The sequence below is a fragment of the Phoxinus phoxinus genome (genome assembly GCF_949152265.1).
Source record: "Phoxinus phoxinus genome assembly, chromosome: 3".
NCBI lineage: Eukaryota > Metazoa > Chordata > Actinopteri > Cypriniformes > Leuciscidae > Phoxinus > Phoxinus phoxinus.
In genome coordinates this window covers 6,389,217-6,412,197 of record NC_136878.1, presented here as the reverse complement: position 1 = coordinate 6,412,197, position 22,981 = coordinate 6,389,217, and the positions used below count along the sequence as shown (strand labels likewise).

The following is a 22,981-nucleotide window of genomic DNA, read 5'->3' as shown; positions in this document are numbered from 1 at the left end:
TGTGAACTTTTTTAGATCTACACTGCATTTTTAAGAGCAAAATGTTCACATAATGTGATTGCTAATGTTAAATAAAGTTAAGTAGCATATTAAAACATATTGCATTTACATTGATGTGTACAATGGCTGTGAAGAAAACACCAACCGGTAAAAGGAAAAATAAAAACTTGAGTCCATTTTATTTTAATGGAGATTTCCAATGACTTGAGGTGGTGTTTAACTAGTAGTCACTAAGATTTTAAATTTTAGACATCTAACTCATCAGTTTATACAAAAATATTAAGCAGCACAGCTGTTTTCAACATTAATAATAATACAATGTTTTTTTGTGCAGAAAATCATATTAGAATGATTTCTGAAGGAAAACCGCTATTATAATTTGTATTAATATCTCACAATATTACTGTTTTCTTACAGTCATGGTTCATTATTTTTACTCCCCATTGCAATTTCAGCTAGTAATGCTGAGACTAAATATAATGAAGGCAATACCATTTCATATGAATAAACAATCAAAAGCGATTCATATGAATGAGTCCTGTTGATGAGATTTATTTAAAAGAAATGAACAGACTCAAAAAAAAAAAGTTCCATTAAAATACAACTCAAATAGCATTGTTAAACAGTCAGTTTTACATGTTTTCTTTATACTACCTGTACATTAGACTTCACAATTGCAACTATTTTCAAATAACTTAAGTAACTTGTTTTTAAAAGTGCAAATTCATAATTCATACATGGGAATTCCATGGGTAAGACGTGGGTACATGGGAAAGTTCACATTTCCTTTGTGCAACGAGAGTGAGAAAGAATGAGTGAGCGCGTGAGTGAGTGGGTGAGTGTAGAAACGCAGTGTGCTGACTATGACTTCTGCTCTGCTCCTGTGGAGGACTGAGGCGTGCTGTCCGGCTTTAATATCTGATAAGTGATGAGATACTCTGGATAGGCCTGGAAAACAACAACAACAAACACATTAGGGTCATTCACACAGAACATGTTTTTTTTCACTCCACTGCGTTACTTTTCCATTGTTTTTCAATGTAAACGTGCTAGTTGGACGTGTCAAACCATTATATTCCCATCTTTTGCGGCATCTCACGCATGACACGCCATTCTAAAGACAGAGCTCACGTTAAAACAAGTTAAACTTTTTAAAAAGGCGTCTCTAGACTAGGGCTGTCACTTTTGTGAAAAAATCCTGTTCGATTTTTGAGACATAAGTGTTCATTGAATCGATTGTAAAATCGATTTTCCATGTCTAAAGACGTTTCCATTTTCCAACCAAATATAGGCAAATCCACGGACAACTAACAGGCATTAGGACGAGCGTAAAGAGGACGCTTGAGATGCGCATAAGTCAACAATATTTCTGATGATTTATTGGCGTGAAGTTTCGTGCACAATGACAAACAGGAGTGCAACATTCAGGGATTGAAATTAACACTCACCAATCCGCCAAATGCGGGTAAAAATGAACTTTGGTGGGTAACGCTGTCAAATCACGAGCCAATTTGGCGTGTTTCTATGTTTACTCACTTTGCTGGGGAAGTTCGTGTAGCCAAATCTGCGCGGATTTAGCGCAAATATGCAACTCGTGAGTCATCATGATATATTAAATACAGCGTATTGCGCAGAATCTGCGCATTTCTGGCTTACTTGAACACACACGTCACTAAGCAACAAACAACGGTGCGCTTGCTCACTTGCATTGAAGTAATAGCGAATATTAAAAAGCATTTGGTTAACAGAAAATACATTTGTTATTTTCCAACATCCTACATGTTCTGTGTATTGTATTGATCTGTCCACCTAAAACAACTTTTTTGGTAAAAAAAAAGAAAAAAGGCCTTTAAAATCGATTCCCTATTTTCATTTTCGAATCTTGGGTTGGTTGGTCCGATCGATTGTGCAATCGATTTTCGAACGTAAAGTGACAGCCCTACTCTGAACCTAGCCTGCATCTGGTGTTTTTAACAGCAAAAATGCGTTCTGTAGCCACACTCTTGCATAGTTATGCTCTTTGCTCCAAGTTAACTCCATTCTGGACTATTATTTTTCAAACTCTGTCAGAAATATTACATGTTGAATTAGAGCCTGATCCACTTGTGGTGATATTTGGATTCTCAGATAACATTACTTTCAAAAAAATCTCAACAACAGTTGTGGTCTTATGGACTTCTTATTGCAAAGAAACTAATACTTAAGGTTTGGAAGAACATCAAAGTCCCCACTGTTAAAATGTGGTTGGATGAAATGGTTAGGTTATTACATCTGGAAAGAATTAGTTTTTCTTTATCAAACAGACTGGACCAGTTTGATAAGATTTGGTCTTCCCTTCTCCGCTACCTCGATAGCATAGTTTAAGTTGGCGTGTTTAAGTAGGCTAAGTGTGTAGCACTGATTGTCTCATTAGTGTGATATGACTTTTGTTCCTAGGGCGGGGTGGGTGGTAATGGGAATTGTTCTTCCTTTCTTGTTTATTGTGTCTTGCTTTTATTTTATTATTTTATTTGTTTCCTATGTTTATAATGAGGAATAAAATAAAATAAAAAGCGATGTAACAATGATTGTTAAATTGCAGGATTCCCTAATAAAAACTATTTTTTTTTAAAGCGTTCTGTTTGACTGTGAACCGGCCCTAACACACTACGGTTACACTAAAGGCCAACAAAATCTGGGCAAAATGAAGCAACTTATCAAAGCAAACTTTCCAGAACAGTTTGCCTAGGCTGTTAAACAACTTGGAACTATCATCGGTCTTTGGCGTACCTGTTCTCCGCGGTAGATGACATACTCCGCGTAGGCCAGGCCGTTGACGCTGGGACGGCCGATCACAGAGTGATGTCCAGGGGGAGCGTGGGCCATCTTCATGGCGCTGAACTGCAGAAAGGACTTTCCCAATGTCACACGACAGAACAACATTTGCCTGTGGGAAATCACATGAACACATGAACATGAAAAACATCCACTCGTGCATATGTTAATGTTGTATGAGGTGTGTTCATGTACCTGTGGCACACGTAACAGGAACGGTCTTTGTGAGTGGGGCAGCCGGTGCCGCCCCCGATGCCATAGACGTACTGGTTACTCTTAGAGGAGTTCTCTGCAAAATATATGCCAGCTCCAAACATGCCACCAATATATGCATGCCGCTCATCGAATCCTTTATGGATGATGGCGTTTATGAACGGAGATCCTGAAAAAACAAAACACGCTAAGGATTATGATAAGGAAAACAACTAAATTAATATCAACTCAAAGCAAAATGCAATTCATGGCTACAGATAGCAGTGATGCATTTACAGCACATTTCAATGACAGAAAGTTTTAACTTGAACTTTGAAGGTCATTTGGTATTAATCATTTAATTTTTATTAGCAGATGGAAAGGTTCGTGGTCTTATAAGGGATAAAAATAATGGCCTACCAAACTAATTCATTAACAATAAGCAGCTCAAACAGAGCATGGTCGGTACAATTTTTGAAATGTTTTTGTAAGAAGTCTATTCAAAGCTGAATTTATTTGATCAAATATACAGTAAAAACAGTAATATTTAGATTTTTTTTTTTTTTTTTACAATTTAAATGTATTGTATTTCAATATATTTTAAAATATAATTTATCCCTAAGATGCAAAGTTGAATTTTCAGCAGCAGTCAGTGTCATATCAATGTTGAAAATAGTTATGCTGCATGATTTTTTTAATGAATAGAAAATTCAAAGAATTGAATGGGCATATATATACACATACAATTGGGGCAAAAAGGTAAATCTTAGAATAGACCATTTTCTTTGTGTCCTTACAAGGTAATATATCGTTTATATAAATGAGCCCTACAATTTATGCACTAAATATAAAAACTGAAAAAATGTTTTGCTTATAAATATACAAATAAAATTAGTTTTATTCTTTACGTTTCATTTGTCTAAACATGTTTTCACATCATAGGACAAGCGAGTTCTGCACTTACCGTGAAACAGCATTCGCTCATTGTGGTGGTTGTGATTCTCGTCTGCAATCTCTTTCTGCCTGTGTGTATATCGCTCTCTCAGTTTCTTATTCACCACCTTCTGGATCTACGTGACAACTTCAGTTAGATTTTGCTCAAGCGTAAAACAGACACAGATACAGTGATAGTTCACCCAAAAATTAAAATTCTGTCATTTACTCCCCCTCATGTCGTTCCAAACAAATAAGACTTTCGTTCATCTTTGGAACACAAATGATCAGCAAACAATGTTTACAGCATTCAAATATGGTCAAGGAAGCTCAAGCATGAGAACCAATGAGGTTCATTCTCGTGTTACGCAGCATGTTTGAGCTTCTGCAAGAACCAATGAGGTTTGTTCACGTGCAACAAGCAAATATAGTTGAGCTTGATTTTATGTTTGCTGATAAATGTTTATACAGTATGTGAATAAAAGCCTAAATTAAATCATATAAAGCGATCATATCTCTTCAGAAGACTTGGAATTAAACCACTAAATTATTCTTTTTTACGATCTCTTCATAACCGTCAGAGCTTTGGGTGGATAGACTTTCAATGGAAAGAAAGAAATCTCTCTGATTTCATAAAAAATAACTTGTGTTCCAGAGAACAACAAGTCTTATGGGTCTGGAGCGACATGAGGATGACAGAATTTTCAATTTTGGGTAAACTAAAGCCTTTAAGATGTTTCTATATTAAAAAAAAGATCATACAATATGTTTATGTAATACTCTTTTGGACATCAATACCTATTTATATCAGTTAAATATCACTAATGTTGAATACATTTGGTGTGCTTTTACCTTGAGGACATTATATCGACTGAACACGCCACCCGCGTTTCCTCCATCCCTGTGCTCACGAATTGTGCTTTGCATCTGTGACCAAAACACAAACACCAAACAGCCATCACACAGAGCCCAAGCACACGGCTATTTGAAACAGCCCAGAAGTGTTCATGTTTTACCTCTTCCTCAACGGACTGAAACTCTTTATCATCCACAGCCAGGTCAATCAAAACTGTGCCCTGATTGGTGCAGTGGAAGGTCAGGTATGGGTTGGCACCTGCGGCGTTGACAGATAACAAGATTTAAATCTAATAAAAATATACCGATGCAAGCAGGAGCAGCAGGACTGATGTTTTATGAGACAGACACTCACCCTGCTGACCTCCCAGAAGCCTCTCAATGCCTTTGATGAGTTTGTGACGGTGTCCGTAAGCGTTGATGCCGATCTCCTTGAGCTCCTCGTGACCCATGTCAGCCAACACGTCCAGAGTGATCTAATGGAAAATGGACAAACACGATGAAACGTTGCACTAGAAGAAATAAAAAAAAGTTCAAAGATGTCTGTCTTTCTTTCTCACCTGTTCTCTCTCGAAGATATCCCTCAAGTGTTCAAGCCCCAGACTCTTCAGGAATTGTGAGATGTTCATATCTAGGACAGCTATGGTACAAAAAGACATTTTACCAAAATAAAAATTACAACAATGTAGAATTTTACTAATAGAAAGTACATTTTTGTGTGTAAAATTTCAGTGTATTCTGATTCCTGAATGAAGACTTGAGGCAGTTCTATTGTTTCTTTTCACAACATCATCTTTCTCACCATCTCCTTCCTTCCGCTCATTTCCGGCGGCTCCATCAGCAGGTCCGGTGGCTCCTCCACTGGCCCCGTCGCAGAGGGGCCCGGCCAGGTTATCGATGCTGGAGGCGGCGGAGAGGCAGGAGGGTGTGGAGGCGGGTGATATCAGAGCGGCGCTGAGGACGGTGGCCTGCGGTTTGAAACAGCTGGGAAGAGCATCAGGAGGCATCGCGTCCATCAGCAGCGCGCGGATGTCATCGGCCTGATAAACACAGAGGAATGAACTTGATCAGCGCCTTACTAGTGAACACGAAATCCAAAAATCAACCGTTTTTTACAACAGGTTTCTGGTCATATTGTGCATTATTCATCTGTGTAATAATGTTGGTAACACTTTACAATAAGGTTATATTTGGTAACAGTAGTTAACTTAACTATAGCAAACATGAATTAATAATGAAGAATATATCTACAGCATTAGTTTATCTTAGTTAATGTTGATATCAACACTTACGAATACATTTTAAAGTCATATCTGTTAACATTAGTGAATGCACTGTGAACTAACATGAACAAACAATGAATCATCATATTTTTTTTAACTAACATAAACAAATTAATAAATGTTGTACAAAATTATTACTCATTGTTATTTCTTGTTAGCTAATGCATTTCCTAATGTTAATGAATTGTACTTTACTGTAAAGTGTTTTTTGACTAATTGCTTTTGTTCCTCTTTTGCAAGTTGTGTCTGCTGGATAAAAGTCTGCTAAATGCAAACATTTTAAATATGAATGTTAAAGTTCTCCACCACTGAACTTTTTCTGTTTACATAAGTGGGGGAAATAACATTGACCAATAATATTGCAGCCAATCAAATCAAATCTGTTATTCACATGTCATTTCAGAAACATGTCATATGTAGAAGTTTATTTTATAAGTAAATTTTCACACAGCATTTGCATAATTGCTTGTTGAATTCCTCATTTGAAAGTCTAAATGAATAAATGTAAATGAATACATTTTCACTTTCCTTTAACATTTTCATTGCAAATTGCAATTTTAGTTTGGAAGTTTATCTTCCAGGATCAATCTCTTATCTTAAAGTCAAGTCAACACTGATCTTTTCTTAACTAGAGTATTATCTAATAGGGTAGTTTACCGTGGCCAGGTCCAGAGCGGTCTGTCCCTCCTGGTTCTTCATGGTGGGGTCAGCGCCGTGTGCCAGTAGCAGTGCACACAGCTGTGTACGGCCCTTCTGTGCAGCCTCGTGCAGTGGAGTGAACGCCCACTTATCTGTCGCATTCACGCACGTGTTAAACTTGATCAGGAGGGCGGCGATATCCACATGCTGGACAGAACGAGAGAGAAGGCAGTTATATATAGTGTCATGATTCCACCACAATATTGCTGTTCAGCACTGGGTACAAATTCACATGATCAGAGTTTGACATTAACACCCGCCAATCCGCTAAATGTGGGTGTATTTCAGCAGTGGTGTGTAACGCAGTCACTCCTACTAGCCACTTTAGTGGGTTGAATTTAATATATAATATATGCATTTTTCAATTGTAGTTTTAGTGTTGTCAAAGATATAGATTCTTCGAAACATACTGATACTGAAATATCCGAAACAATTCAAATACTAATTTTCCACAGAACAGATACACGATATCAGCTGCGCTTTGTCTCTGTCTCTGTCTCTCTCCGACAGTGAGTTACACACAAACTCGCATCTCCTCACTCACTCGTTTCATTTGCTCCGGATGAATATTGTTGGTGTTACACTGTTTGAATTTCGCGTGGGATTGCACGTATTGCGCATAATTTTACTAATTCCCGCAGATTTTGTGCTCACACCCAAAGTGCAGCACATAAAGCCACCTCTCAGTCAGTTATTTTTAGCTGCTTCTTGCACTTAAACAGTCAAATACACACACAATAATGTCAAAATGCAAATGTCTTGGCGAGTATTCACGTAAACAGTTTTATTTTAAGTAAATGTAAACAGTCGAGAAAGAAAACGCATGTGTAACAGTGTAATGGATCTGTGCGTCAGCTCTTAAAGTGACAGTAGCCTGCTGCCAATTTATGAGTGGCTGGTGAGCAAAAAAAGTTAATGCCAAGCCCTGTATATGATCTACTGCTAGACAGACCAATCACCTAATATTTAGCCATTTTGCAAATATGTGCATTTGCTAATAATTGTGTTCACATTTAGAGAACTTCATAGTGCTGAAGTTTTCAGTTTTCACAAATAATATGAGTAAATAGATAATATTGTTAAATGCTTAATAAAAATGTAAGAATATTGTATAAAATTGTATATATATATATATATCACATGCACTATTGTTCTCTACTGTCTTTGGGGTAAGTAAGATTTTTATTTATTTTTTGAAAGAAATTATTACTTGTATTCAGTAATGATGCATTAAAGAAAAGTGACAGTAAAAACATTTTTAAGGTTACAAATGGTTCCTATTTTAAATAAATTCAGTTATTTTTAACTTTCTATTCCTTAAATGAATCCTGAAACATAAAAATGTATCAGTTTCCACAAAAACATTAAGCAGCACAACTATTCTCAACAATTATCATAATAATGAGAAATGTTTCTTGAGCAGCAAATCAGCATATTAGAATGATTTCTGAAGGATCATGTGACATTGAAGACTGGTGTACGTATTGTACAAAACCAATCCTTTAAAGAAAAAGTCATTTATGCAGACTAAACTTCCCACAGCCTGATTGCTCACCCCATATGAAGCAGCGTTATGCAGAGGGATCAGTCCTCCTTTATCCTGAGCGTTCACATCCGCTCCGTGCTCCAGGAGATACTCGGCCACCTCCAGGTTATTGTAACCAGCTGAATTCATTTAAAAATGAAATAATTCATCAATAAAACAGCAGAAAGACGAGATGAATGCGTGTTCAATGTGAGAACACACGTTACCTGCCAGGTGCAGTGGTGTGGAGTTCCTGCCCTGTGTGTCTCTGCAGTTGATGTTCTCAGGACTGCAGAGTTTCTGCACACGAGCTAAACAGCCCTTCTTGGCGGCATCCAGCAGAGCAGCGTCTCCACGCAGAAGGTCCTGGATGTCCGTGTCTCCGTCCTTCACCATGTCCAGAGCCATGTTGCCATCGCGGTTCTTCTTAGATGGGTCAGCGCCATGCTAAAGAGAGAGTAGATATGATTTAAGATCGCAAAAAAAGGCAAAACATCATTTTAAAGTTGATGCTAAAGGCACAATTTCACCTTTAACATAGACTTTAAGTGAGAGAAAAAGTAGCATGCATGTAAAATGACTGGTGAATGATTTAATTGGATTTAATATAAATGGCAGCTAAAATGTTTAATGAGATTCTCAACAAAAAAAATCTTAGTGAACAAATATGTTCAAATCTTAATTTGTTTTTTAACAGATATTTTTAGGATAACTTTTTTTTATATAATAAAAAACTATAATATATTTACAGATATTAAAATATCATATTACAATATTTATACAATTTATATATTCCAAAAAGTCTAGAATTTGACCAATTTAAATATGAAAAAAAAAAACATTTACACGCACGACATTGCATAATACTATATTAATTCTATTCTATTCTATTCATATTTACGCATAAGATACGAAACATAGGATTGTTTATTTGATAGTATTTGTGAGCAGAAAGTGAAATGTAGAGTGTGGCATAATAATAAGTGAGCATCTCAACGATATGAAAAGACAAAATTCCCGCGCAATCATGATATTCGTTATGAGGCCAACATGTGCATGATTTCTCCATCTGAGGCATCAAACCTTGAGCAGTAGTTTGCAGATCTCATATTTGCCCTTGGCTGCAGCTTCATGTAGTGGTGTGAACTTCCAAAGGTCCGCCACGTTCACAGACGCTCCATGTCTCACCAGCAGTTCTGCCACCTCATAGTGTCCATACGAACACGCGTTGTGCAAAGGAACCAGACCACTGATCAAGAGAAAGATAGAGAGTCAGATAATGCCAATAATAGTCACTCTAATGATGACTCCGAGGAAGATGATCGTACCCTTTATCTTTAGCGTGCACATCGGCCCCATGATGCAGCAGGTATTCCACCACAGCCACGCGGTTGTAGCCTGCAGCAAAATGCAGCGGGGTGGAGTGACGGCCCTCCAGATCACGACAGTTCACGTTCTGAGGGGAGCACAGTTGCTATGGAAGAGACACAAACATTTTCCTTCACAAACCACCATCAAATGAAAAATAATAATTTATTAGGTATGTTTACATGAACCAATTTTCCCCAGAAGTCTAATTCGCTGCTGGTTCCTTTGAGATTTTCCTATGGGTTTTTAAAATGTTGTTTTTTTTGGTGTTATTTATGAGTAAAATAAGGTCTGTGGTAAACTAACTTGACAATACTTTGATGTTTTGCTCTACAACGTAAACTGCACACATTCACACCCCAAACGTTCTTATCTAGTAATTTATTAGAAACAAAAAACAAACTGTGTGTGTAATTTAGTTTGTAGAACAAGTATCGTCAAGTTATGTTTACCACAGAACGTATTTTACTATTATAAATAAATACAAAACATCTTCGAGGTGTTTACATGAAGGCTTTTCAGTCCGATTAAGCCATCAATACGATTATAAGCAGATTATTTGAGTGCAAGTAAACATAAGCAATTGATTTTCTAATGGATTAAATATTTTAAAAAAGAAAAAAAAAGTAATTTTTATAATGTCCTGTTTTATGTCACATTGTTAAGTGAAATGGATTTTGAACACGTTAACTTTAAAGTTGCAAAACTGTTATTTACCTTCACTGTGTCAAGGTCTCCGGCTTTAGCAGCCTCAAGAAAACGATAATCCACATCCGAATTACGGGGAGGAATGTTCTCTGGAGAAATAAATGCATAAAAATCATTAAAGATTAAGGACATATTTAGCGTTCAGTGACATAAAAGTCATTAATCACACCGGAAATAAAGCTCAGAGTAACGGATGTAATACTACCATTAAGTATTTGCTGAATGGCTTCATTGCCCATTTGTGAAGCTGTGAAGCCCTGCAATGAAATGATTGACGGGTCGGCTCCGTAACTCAGTAATAGTCTGCAAGTCTGGATGTGGCCAGCAAGGGCCGCCCTGTGCAGAGCTGTCTGTCCCAGTGTGTCCACGGCATTCACCTGAACACACACACACACACACACACAAAGCTCAGTGAAAAAGGTTTATTATAGAGATAAAGTACTGTTCAAAAGTTTGGGGTCAGCTTATAGTAGTATTACAGTTTCCACAAAAATATTAATCAGTACAACTGTTTAGAAACATATTCTAATTATTTCTGAAGGATCATGTGACACTGAAGACTGCAGTCATGATGCTGAAAATACAACTTTGAATCACAGGAATAAAATTACATTTTAAAATATATTCAATTAGAAAACAGTTATTAAAAATAGCACAATTTCACTCAATATTTGTGTGCAAATATTCTGCATTTTGAGGGAATTTATATAGTGAAAAGCCATTGTTATAGTATATATATCATAATTATAGTACAGTATATGACATTTTAGTATATGAAGTATAGTATATTACAGTATATGGTAACTTTACAATAAGATTTCATTAGTCAACATTAGTTAAGTACGAATGAACTGCACTTTTACAGCATTTATTTATCTTTGTTAATTTTAACACTTACTAATACATGATTAAAATCTAAAGTCGTATTTGTTAACATTAGTTAATGGACTGTGACCAAACAATGAACAGCTGGATTTGAACTAACGTTAAAGATTAACAAACACAATAACAAATGTATTGCTCATGGTTAGTTCATGTTGGTTAATACATTAACTAATGTTAACAAATGAGACCTTACTGTAAAGTGTCACCAAATTTTTTAATGCATCATTGTTTTATCATTTACAATTTGATATATTAAAAAAAAAAGTAGTCCTGAAGTGTGAAACACATCATATCCCATTGAAAATATTCTGTGTAGGGTATGAGATAACAGATACATGTATATAGTTGAAGATGAAAGCAGCTGCCAAAGTAGACGGCATATAGCAAAGCAGCTCACTAGATCCTGGAACATATCCCATGCTGGTACCTTCGCTCCATGTTTCTGCAGGACTTCAAGCGCATCATTATGACCCCGCTCAGCCGCTACGTGGAACGGAGTCATAAAACTAGGGGAAGAAAGAATAAGTGAATGTGAGAAACAGCAACCAAGAGATTCAACAATGCATCTAACAAAGTCCAACACTCACTCCTTGTTCTTCTCGTGAATGTTGGCACCTTTCCGCAGGAGCAGCTCTGTGACCTGTTTGCGCTTGGGATGAGGAGACGCTACGGCGCAGTGCTGCCAACAAAAACAGTTAGAGATCTTAATAAACACATCATTAAAACCCACAGTATTCAGAGATCATGCCCTGCGCTCACCAGAGCGGAGTCGTGCGAGTGAGGGTGTTTGAAGCTGATGATCTCTTGAGCCGTTTTCTTGACCTTTGCCATGTCTGCCTCACGGGCCGCTTGCAAAAGCGTGTGTCCTTTGAACTCATCTGGACGAAGGAAAAATCGCAAAAGATCAAACGATTGCACCTAATATTGAAATAAGCGGATGCAGGGGGAATTGCACTTACAGGTGAGTCTCTCTTTAAGCTCAGGTGTGGGCGCCACATCCACCGCGCTCTTGCCGTGGCAGTTGAGCAGTGTGGGATCGGCGCCGTGACTCAGCAGCAGTGAACACACCTCCACTCGATTCTTACTGGCCGCCTCGTGCAGCGGGGTGAACTGCCATAAGTCCATGGCGTTGACGCACGCCCCGTGCTGGGAGCGAGACATGCAGGAAACCGTCAATCACAATAAACGGAAACTCAGAATCAAAACAATAAAGCATCTGTGCTGGAGGAGCATATATATTTCCATCAGTAAGTATTGGCTGCATTATTCTATTTACCTTTAACAGGAGCTCTGTGACCTCGTAGTGACCATACGAGCAGGCGTTGTGCAGAGGAACTAGACCACTGAGAGAGAGAGAGAGGGAGAGGAGAGATTATTTCAGAATTTATCAAAAGATCATGATAAACGCTGATGATCTCGTATACCTTGTGTTAATACACGTTCCTGGTCTAATTGTTCAGAGCAGATTATATAAAATATGCAATCAAATATTATGTATTATATATACACATATACAATACTAATAATATTCAAAACTTTGGGGTTGTTGTTTTGTTATGTTTTTGAAAGAGTCTCTTACACTCACCAAGGATGCATTTATATGATCATGTAATATTTTTAAACATTACGATTTAAAAGAACTTTAAAACATATTTAAAGTGTAATTCATTCCTGTGATCTTCAGTGTCACATGATCCTTCAGAAATCATGCTAATATGCTGATTTGCTGCTCAAGAAACATATCTTGTCATCAATGTTGACAACAGTTGTGCAGCTTAACATATTTGTGGAAACCATGATATGCATTTATTCGGGATTCCTGGATGAATAGAAAGTTCAAAAGAACACTTTTATTTAAAATAGAAATCTTTTGTAACAAAATAAAAGACTTTACAGTCAGTTGATCATTTAATGCATCCTTGCTGAATAAAATGAATATTAATTTCTTTAAAACAACATCTTACTGACCTCAAACTTTTGAGTGGTAGTGTATTTATATAATACAAAAACATTAAAATGTTTAAACTTTGAAATGTGTCAAATTGTGGAAGTAAAAATAGGTTACATTTCATGTTGGCTTTACATACTGGACACTAGATCTTTAAGAGAGAGACAGGAAGTAGTAGTTGCTCACCCTTTGTCTTTGGCATGGACATCAGCACCGTATTGCAGCAGAAGCTGCACTATACGCACACGATTATACCCAGCGGCCAGATGAAGAGGGGTGGACTGGAAAAGAAGAGAGAAAAATTAATAACCTGTCTAAATATATTCAGTTCACTTAATGGAGCTAAATTAATGATCATCAATAATACAAGCGCTCATCTCACATAACCCAAACTCAAAAATAATTATATAAACCTGCTTGTAACTAATCCCAACATAAGACAGCTAACTTGTGTAATGCATTTCAGTTTTGAAATTACGTTCTTGATGTTTTTGTGATGCAAATAGAGAAGCGGTGCCTAAAGGCCCGTTCACACCAAGAATGATAACTATAAAGATAACTATATTAGCGTACACACAAACGCACAATATCATTCTGTTTATACTAAGCGTGCTGCAGTTTTGTCATCTGCCCCTTTAAATGCTCGAGCTCTTAAAAGCAGGATGGATTCTGATTGGCTGTCAACTTTTTATCCTTCATCAGCTGGAAAAAAAAAACATTCTGAAAGCGATTCCAACAATATAATATCTCTGTGCCGTTATCATTATAGTGGTGGTGTGAAATCTGCTATTCTTTTATACTTAGAGCGGTTTGTAGAACTATATTATTATCATTATAGTTATCGTCATTGGTGTGAATGGGCTTTTAGTACCTCTAAAATCTGTGTCTACAGTCCACATTAAATTGTAAATATGTGACCCTGGATCATAAAACCAGTCACATGTCACACGGGTATATTTGTGGCAATAGCCAACAATACATTGCACGGGTCAAAATTATCAATTTTTCTTTTATGCCAAAAATCATTACGATATTAAGTAAAGATCATGTTCCATGAAGATATTTAGTCAATTTCCAATTTCCGGTAATATATAGGCTAAAACATTTATTTTTGTGAGTGAATGCAGCACAATCGCGAACATAAATGCACAACTTTAAAGGCGATTTTTTGCACCCTCAGATTACAGATTTTCAATAGTTGTATCCCAAATATTATCCTATCCTAACAAACCATACATCAATGGAAAGCTTATGTATTCAGCTTTCGTGTGGTGTATAAATCTCAATTTTAAAAAATTGACCCATGTGACTGGTTTTGTGGTCCAGGGTCACATATATGGATCCAATTAAAGATCTTAAAGAACAGGTAAACGCCTACTCGCACCAAGAACAAAACAAAAAAGTGGAACAAATCACAGACGAAAGGTGACACCAAAAGCGGAACAATTGAGTCAAATCACAAGTCTTAGGCTGATGCGTATTATACTTTCTTAGTCATTATATATGCTTCTCTAGAAGCCGAAATTCAGTGTCCCTACCATAAACCTAGAAGAGTCCAACTATAAGAGAAAATAACCACTGTTACCATAGAAACAGAAATAAAAAGAAGCAAAAGAGCTCAGCACCAACAACAAACTCCATTGAAGCACTGAAAATTATGTAACAGTACAAATGTATTGTTTTTACTCATTATTGATGACTATGATTCGATGATGGATATTTTACCACCGTTTTTTAATTAAATCACATAATTTTCATCGCACTGCCTTAAGTACAGACCAACAAGTTTGTAATGTAAACTCGACTTAATTGTCAGTCAGAGCCGGTTGGATTGGTTCATGTCTTAGATATCTTTATAGCAAGATTAGTGAAATTCTTTTAAATAAAATGGGGGAAAATAGGAATACTTTGTGGAACCACTAAAAAAAGTGAGCAGTCACTGTTGCGCACTATTGCCTCATGGTGCAAATAGGCCTTTACAGCTGCAATCTGTCCTGAGCTCAATCGCTTAAAGGGATAGTTCACCCAAAACTCTGTCATTATTTACTCATCCTCATGTCGTTTTAAACCGGTAAGACTTTCGTTCATCTTCGTAACACAAATGAAGATCTTTTTGATGAAATCTGAGAGATTTCTGTCCCTCCATTGACAGCTACGCAACCATAGATATACATAATAAAGGCTAGATGTCTTACGGCGGAGTCTCTAACGTCATCACCCGGTGGCCATCTTGTCACAGGGAAGCTTTCTGTAAGGTGAGTGATCTGCACGAACACAAATACTCTTATCTCGCTGAAATCTTGACGGATTTACAAACGTTATTAACGTGGCTATAATTTTGGATGCTTGAACATGTTGAAATATATATAATATTATAATTATTCATAAGTATGCAGTGTCATAACTACATCTCTGACGTTTATAACAAAGCAACCCGTTTGAAAATCGGTAGAAAATTGAGCAAGTTATGGTTATTTAAAAAGTACATGCACCATTAAAACAATGTTACGAGTGAGCGAGCCCCCTGTGGCAAGATGGCCGCCGTGTGCGGACGTCAACCTCCATTGGCCAGTAGTGCGGACGAGACATCTAGCTTTTATTATATGATATCTACGTACGCAACTACCACTTTGACGCCTTAAAAAAGTTCATAAAGAGATCATAAAATGAATCCATATGAATCGAGCGGTTTAGTAAAAATTTCTGAAGAGACTTGATCGCTTTATATGATGAACGGATTGAATTTAGACTTATTCACATAAACATTCATCAACTCACACATCAGTTGTGGTAAACGAAAGCACAAGCCTGTTCGCTTGACGTGTAAGAACCAATGAGATTCATTCTCGTGTTACGCATCACGTTTGAGCTTCAGCAAGGACCAATGAGGTTTGTTCTCACGCGACAAGCACATCGAGTTCGGTTGAGCTACTTATGTAGATCAATGTTTATATGTGAATAAAATCCTAAATTAGATCCGTTCATATAAAGCGATCAAGTCTATTCAGAAATTTGACTAAAATGCTCAATTCATATGGATTAATTTTATGAACTTTTTGAAGCGTCAAAATGGTAGCTGTCAATAGAGTGACAGAAATCTCTCAGATTTCATCAAAATATCTTCATTTACTGTATGTTTCAAAGATGAACGAAAGTCTTGAAGGTTTGGATCGACATGAGGGTGAGTCTTGAATGATGAAAGAATTTTCATTTTTGGGTGAACTATCCCTTTAAAAAAAGAGATAATTATAAGTGACTCAATAAACCACTAGTAACTTAAATAGTCTAAACAACACACACACAAAAGTTACAAATTCATTCTCAGTTCATGCAGTGAATAATGAAGAAAAAATGGTGACATGCCCTTATGACAGCCTGAACACAACCACAGCAAAACAATCAGCATGACAACCAATCTCAACAACGCAGCCATTTAGTAATGAAGATATGCCTCAAATGTATGATGCATTCTCTGAGAGAATTATATTATTCAGTGCAGGATGGAGAGGCAACATTCAAGTTCATGTCATTATTAATGAGGACTGAAAAAGAGTACAGAACAAGCAATGGGCAACAGTGCAACGCTTCTAGCAAACACACAATGGATCTAAACAGGACAGGATGTCAATCAGAAATCAGGAGTTAAACACCACGTTTGTGGGGAGCATGCGTGCTGATCACAACAAATCAAACAAACGGATTCAAAAACGTGAGCGGTGATGCGTGGATGTGGAGTTTAGGGGTAAAAACATGGTGGAGTTCTTGCAAAGGAAGACAGTTTAGAAAAGTTGTGTAAAAGAGTAAAAAAAAGAGGTAAATGAAAGCCTTGTTTTCAGAACCTGCAGGAGTCATCAAAACATTAGCAGAGCTATTGGTTGATTGATGGATTGTGACCAGCAGAAAAATAAGGCAGGTTTCTGTGCATTTTAAGTGTGAACCAGCGTATGGATGGATTTTTAGGGGCAAAAATTAACAACAACAAAAAATTGTAAGAAAAAAAATAAAAATCACAGAAGACCAAATAAAACTAATTTCTGTTTCACAAAATAAACTTACCAGCATTTTTTGTGATGTTGACTGAATGTCGCCAGAACAAAAAACAAAAAAAAACAAAAAATTAGCTATAATAAACTAACATATATTTTCCATCAGAGCTACCTGTGCTGCTTGAAACCTAAAACAACAGCTTAAGCATATGAGCATCCTATATAAGCATCCTATATCTTATCTTAATATTTTGCTACTTTTTTTTGAAACATTATTTATTTGAAAGGTATATTATTTTTATTGATCAGTTCACACAAGATGATAATGCTAAAATTGATTTGAAATGTTCAATGGCTGATATAATACTTACATACTGTATATACACACTACAGTTCAAAAGTTTGGGGTTGGTGAGATTTCTTGATGTTGAAGAGAGAAGTCTCTTACGCTCATTTATTTGATGTAAAATGCAGCAAAAACAGTAATATTGTGAAATATTATTACAATTTAAAATAACTTTTCTATTTTAATATATGATAATGTGTAATTTATTCCTGTGATCAAAGCTGAATTTTCAGCATCATTACTCCAGTGTTCACTTCAGTGTCACATGATCCTTCAGAAATCATGCTAATATGCTGATTTGATGCTCAAGAAACACTTCTCATTATTATCAATATTGAAAACAGTTGTGCGTGGAAACACTTTTTTTCCCTGATTCTTAGAAATGAATAGAAAGCTCAAAAAAGCTGAATTATTTTTAACCTACATTCATCCTATGTATTTACTGAGATCCTAAGACACTTAATGTGTCCTTGCTGAATAAAAAGTATTAATTTATGTAAAACCCCAAACTTTTGAACGGTACATACACGCAATTTAATGACAGAAAATGAGAAACAAAATTAGTTAATTACTTTATACAATATTGCTTTGCATTCTTTACAACACATATGACAACAGAAAACCTTTATTATTGTATCAGTGCATCGCTTCGGTCTATAAACCCTTTCTTTGCCCATGCTCAGATATCAAAACCGATACCGTATGTTTGTTGCATAAATGTTGCCACACAAAGAATCTCAGACTGCAAAACAAAATGTCTGCGGATCAAAGATATTTCTAGGTTTGCAACGTCTAAGGTATGAGATCACTCCCAATATTCATGTCTATGTAGAGTTCATTCAATCATGATTTATGCTTGGAGATCAACTATAGTGTCCTGTATTTGATGTGAATTGTGGTGTTATACACTATACAATTTACACCGGTATCAAAATCAGTACTGGTAAAAAAAAATGAAGTACTAGCCTCTAAAAAAATATAGCCTATATAGTAATAATACATATCACTATACAGTAAGTAGGCCTAACTCAACATCCACTACAAGAAAAGGAGCAAGAGCAAATATTTAAGAAAAACACTAAAGTGAACTCATTCCTAAAAAGCCCTTCTGATATAAAGACACATAGGTCTGGTGATGAATGAAGTCAGAAATCATCAGGGATGACAGAGGATTTGAGGAGAAATCAACGGTCCTGTTATAATGTTGAGATTAGAGAAAGAAATGGATCACAAGCTTTTGCCTAAAACTTCATAAAAGGTCAGATGTGCATCCAATAAGCACCAAAGATCAACTGAAATCCCTTATAAAAATAACTGACATTAAAAAGCAGCCCAGAGTGAACAAAGGGCCAGTTAAGACTCGAAACAAACATAAAATGACATCAACCATACGTCCAGACTTAAACTCATTATGGGTAAAACTAGGTCAGAGCTGTTTACTCTAAACACAGTATTACGGACAGAAAAAAAAACTCAAACAAGGGGACTTAGGATTGCCTTGACCTACATCTAGATCATTAACATGACCAATGAAATACATGAAATCACATCCTGTATCTGAGTTTGAACAGAACTAGAGTATAGAAACAAAGTCGGACATCATTTTTCTAAAATAGTCATACTAGGGATTCACATCTTATAAGGTATATCAAATATTCAAAGCAACATTACGGAAAAATGTCTGCAGATTAAATAAAATAACTCGGATCTGTTACCTTGCGTCCATCGCTGGCATGACAGTTGACGTTAAGTGGGGTCAAAAGTGCCATAAGCTTTTCCTCATTCCCGCTCCTAAGAAAGACGTTTTTCAAACAGAGGGAGACAAACGCTGTTAGGAATGGCAACTTAGAGAAAAGACATTTCTGGATCAGTGACAGTCAGAGATGACTCTTTATTAAACTAAATCAAATTAAACTAATTATTGAAACCTAGCTTCAAAAACGGCTTGCTTTAGGATTGTTTTGAGGGCTGTAACTAAAGGATGGTGCCACTGCAACTATATTGGACTTAGTTACTCATTTCGCATGCAAACACAACCAATTTACATAGTCACGAGTCTTTTCAAGGCACAGTTACGAAAAAAATCCATTTAATACTAAAAGATCAGAGAGAAGGGAGAACATAGTAATAAAAACATAGATTTTGGGAGCAAGAAACCTTTAAAAGTCTAATGTCATATATATTTTAACATAATATAATTTAAGAGTTCATTGTACTATCACATTCACTACTAAGAAAATGTTCTGTAATTTTAGGATTCTGTAATCTTAGAGGACAATTTTACTCAAAATCTCCCCAGTCCAAAAACATATATTGAGTTTTGTAAACATCAACATATGACCAATACAGCACCTACAGCTCTGCACGTTCTTCCCAAAGTACTCAAACAATCGAACCAACATGTTTGAACAGCCATCCAAAAACCCCTTGAAACCAATTACAGAAGTGTTTATTTCAGCAACACACTGATTTTGAAATTATTAAAGTTATTGTGCCATAAGCTCACCTTGCTGCCTCCAACAGTTCATCCTTCTTATATTCACCTGAGGAATAAAGACAGACAGCAGGGTTAGAAAATGCATTAGAGTGTGTGTGTGTGTGTGTGTGTGTGTGTGTGTGTGTGTGTGTGTGTGTGTGTGTGTGTGTGTGTGTGTGTGTGTGTGTGTGTGTGTGTGTGTGCTTAGTGTTCAGTGTAATGTTGTTCAGACTGGAAAACTTGCATTCTGTTTATATTATGCAGTACTTTGCAGTTTTTTTTTTTATAACATGAGAAACGGTATGCGGTATGGATTGATTAAAGTGTTCTGCTGCAACTTCACAGTTTAATTGGGCGAGTGGTGTCAAGGTGGCATTTTAATTAAATTTTCTGTGTACAAATGCTTTGACATATGCCCACCCAATCAAATAATGGATAATGGCCTTCCCTTTTCAGACTGGAGTGCAGTGCATTGTGGCACTTTTGTTGTACATTTCATTCAGTCATTCCGTGCAGTAAAAAAACTAGGGAAATCTATTTACTGTGAATAATATACACACTACAAAAATAATAACTATACCATTGCAAAACACACCCAATGTGCATTTACATGTCTGCTCATCAGATTGAGTGTGTGTGTGTGTGTGTGTGTGTGTGTGTGTGTGTGTGTGTGTGTGTGTGTGTGTGTGTGTGTGTTTTAATGAGTGTACAGCAGATGTATGTACGTGCATGTCTCTGTCTCACCAGTGAGGACGGTCTTAGCAGAAGGGTCTGCCAGGTCCAGAGCTGATTTGCCGTCAGTGTTTCTGATGTTTGGATCAGCACCGTGCTGTAGCAACACTGTAAGAAACAGAATCAAGCGATAAAGTCATAAGGGATGCACCGATACTGAAACTAACCATATCAAAAGCAGATCATATTTCAAACTTTGGCCAATAACTATAAATATCTATACTGTTTTGCCACCTAAAATGTTCATACTAGATCTGCAATAAGAAATTTTAGTACAATCACCCATTGAAACATTTTAACATATATATAATATATATATATATATATATATATATTATAAATATATACATACACACAAGGCCTAAAATTAAAATGGTGTTAGCAAGTATATGGAACGGTGTCACTCGCCAGAGTAAGACTATGCAGTGTTATTTTACATTTGCATCTTTGTTATATTGTATTTGTGCTTTTGCTTGTAATTTGATTATTTGTTCTTATTTTATGACTGATTGTTAATTGTCTTTATTAATAATGTTTTAAATTGATATTAGTTAGGCTAGTAGTTTTAAGCGGTGTTATTGAAATTGCAATAGAGAATTGTGATTTTTTAGGGTATCTAAAATTTTGGTGTCATAAACTGCCTGTTTTTTCAACAACTGCTATGGTCAGTACATTTTCTTAAGTAACTGGCCATTGGCAGGTGTGACAAAAAGTTAGTTTTAGGCTCTGTATATATACAGTTATCCATCTACATACTATAAATATTTTTTGTAACACTTTCCAATAAGGTTGCCACCGTTAACATTAATTAAGGCATTAGCTAATATGAACGAACAATGTGCACTATATTTACAGCATTTATTAATCTTTTTTAATAAAAAGACCATTTTTCATTGTTTCCTCATGTTAGTTCATAGTGTGCACAGTTTACAGTACATTAACTAATATTAAAAAAAATCCTGATATCTGTTTCTAATATCAGCATACCGGTAATATCAAACCGGATAAGCCAGAAAAATATATAATATTGACCAAAACTGATATTTTCACCAATATATTGCACATCCCTAACGGTCACTCTCCACACTAGCTTCGAAGAAATAGCACACACCGTACTCAGACAAACCCATTCATTGTGCAACTAATGCAAACATCAGAGATCCTGTCCGTTTTTCTCACTGAGAGTGCTGTCTCAGCACAGAGGTATTCAGCCGGACACTATGACATCAGGCCGGAGGACAACAACATTACTATCACAACACAGCAATCCTGCAGCATGCTGGAACGCAACATCAGCTCTATAGACAACTGCTCAACTCCACACAATGTTGACTGGGACTCATTACTAGACAACTCAATTGCCTTTCAGCAAGGGATGTACGATATATCGGTGACCATAAGAATGTGTTGTTATTATTAGAGCTTTTTTAATGATCAGTATTGGTCTGATTAGACTATAATTGAAAACACAGGATTTCTCATATTAATCCGTACCAATGCACACGTCTATTTTGCCCTTGATGGCGGCCTCGTGCAGAGGTGTGTAGTTCCAGTTGTCTCGAGCGTTGGGGTCCGCGCCGCTACACAGCAGGAGGCTGACCACCTCAGCGTGCCCGAACGAGCAGGCGTTATGGAGCGGGATCAGACCACCGTCGTCGCGGGAATGGACATTCGCTCCGGTCTGCAGGAGATGCTCGACCACATCCTTCCTGCCAAAGCCTGTCGGACATCACAATAGACAATCAGTTTAAAATGCATAATCTAATATGATGAAATTAATAAATAAATAAAAAAGCACATATCAGATCTTATTACACCAAACGAGTCTATTGAAAAGATTTTAGGTTAAAAATGCATTTATAACAGTGAATGTGTATGTTGTTTAGATGCAGCAACTCTCTTAAATAATAGTTCACCCAAAAATAAGTGAACTACAATTTTCATGACATTTCAAACCCTTTTGATTTTCTTCATTAAACAAAACCAGATGGAATTTAGTCTAATGTAAATGACACTGACAAAAATCATAATTCTGAGTGAAGTTGAACTACTGCGTTATTTGTTTTAAATCAACTAGCTGTCATTTGTTAGCCAAATTAAATGGTCCTGCAGAACGACATACATTTGTATAAGTGTAAATAATCCATATAGTCTCTCAATTAATATGAGATCATGAAAACTGCATGCTTATTGCTTATTAATGCTGAAAATCTCATTATATTAGTGTCTGT

The 22,981-nt window shown here is 36.4% G+C and overlaps 2 protein-coding genes across 2 annotated transcripts in view; both read right to left on the bottom strand.

Annotated features, from left to right (window-relative positions):
- Nucleotides 1–536: 536 nt before the first annotated feature.
- tnksb (tankyrase, TRF1-interacting ankyrin-related ADP-ribose polymerase b) lies at nucleotides 537–22,466 on the bottom strand. The gene is made up of 27 exons (XM_079608616.1): nucleotides 22,245–22,466; nucleotides 20,763–20,858; nucleotides 20,049–20,085; nucleotides 19,258–19,333; nucleotides 17,267–17,287; nucleotides 13,397–13,491; nucleotides 12,539–12,605; nucleotides 12,222–12,408; nucleotides 12,022–12,140; nucleotides 11,850–11,941; nucleotides 11,690–11,768; nucleotides 10,583–10,754; nucleotides 10,387–10,466; nucleotides 9,630–9,775; nucleotides 9,385–9,550; nucleotides 8,529–8,748; nucleotides 8,332–8,441; nucleotides 6,735–6,923; nucleotides 5,597–5,834; nucleotides 5,355–5,434; nucleotides 5,150–5,270; nucleotides 4,956–5,053; nucleotides 4,792–4,866; nucleotides 3,971–4,076; nucleotides 3,010–3,196; nucleotides 2,770–2,926; nucleotides 537–948 (listed from the first exon to the last, which is right to left on the bottom strand). Exons 4-27 carry the CDS (start codon nucleotides 19,309–19,311, stop codon nucleotides 862–864), a joined length of 2,946 nt encoding a protein of 981 aa, XP_079464742.1. The 5' UTR covers nucleotides 19,312–19,333; nucleotides 20,049–20,085; nucleotides 20,763–20,858; nucleotides 22,245–22,466; the 3' UTR covers nucleotides 537–861.
- The window catches only part of agpat9l (1-acylglycerol-3-phosphate O-acyltransferase 9, like), a gene marked incomplete at its 3' end in the record, with an annotated part of 16,840 nt that continues 13,903 nt past the window's right edge, over nucleotides 20,045–22,981 (bottom strand). The window contains exons 9-11 of the mRNA XM_079605582.1: nucleotides 22,245–22,469; nucleotides 20,763–20,858; nucleotides 20,045–20,085 (exon numbers count right to left, since the gene is read on the bottom strand). Coding sequence (XP_079461708.1) covers nucleotides 20,045–20,085; nucleotides 20,763–20,858; nucleotides 22,245–22,469 — 362 coding nt within the window. The remainder of the gene's footprint in view (nucleotides 20,086–20,762; nucleotides 20,859–22,244; nucleotides 22,470–22,981) is intronic.

What these genes read in the sequence shown, in the direction of transcription:
- tnksb (XM_079608616.1), bottom strand. Translation starts at nt 19,311, where the DNA reads ATGGCACTTTTGACCCCACTTAACGTCAACTGTCATGCCAGCGATGGA. An exon ending in CATTCAGCAAATACTTAATG is followed by an intron (nt 10,467 to 10,582) that starts GTAGTATTACAT and finishes TTATTTCTCCAG; the next exon opens with AGAACATTCCTCCCCGTAAT. An exon ending in TTCAGTCCGTTGAGGAAGAG is followed by an intron (nt 4,867 to 4,955) that starts GTAAAACATGAA and finishes TTTTGGTCACAG; the next exon opens with ATGCAAAGCACAATTCGTGA.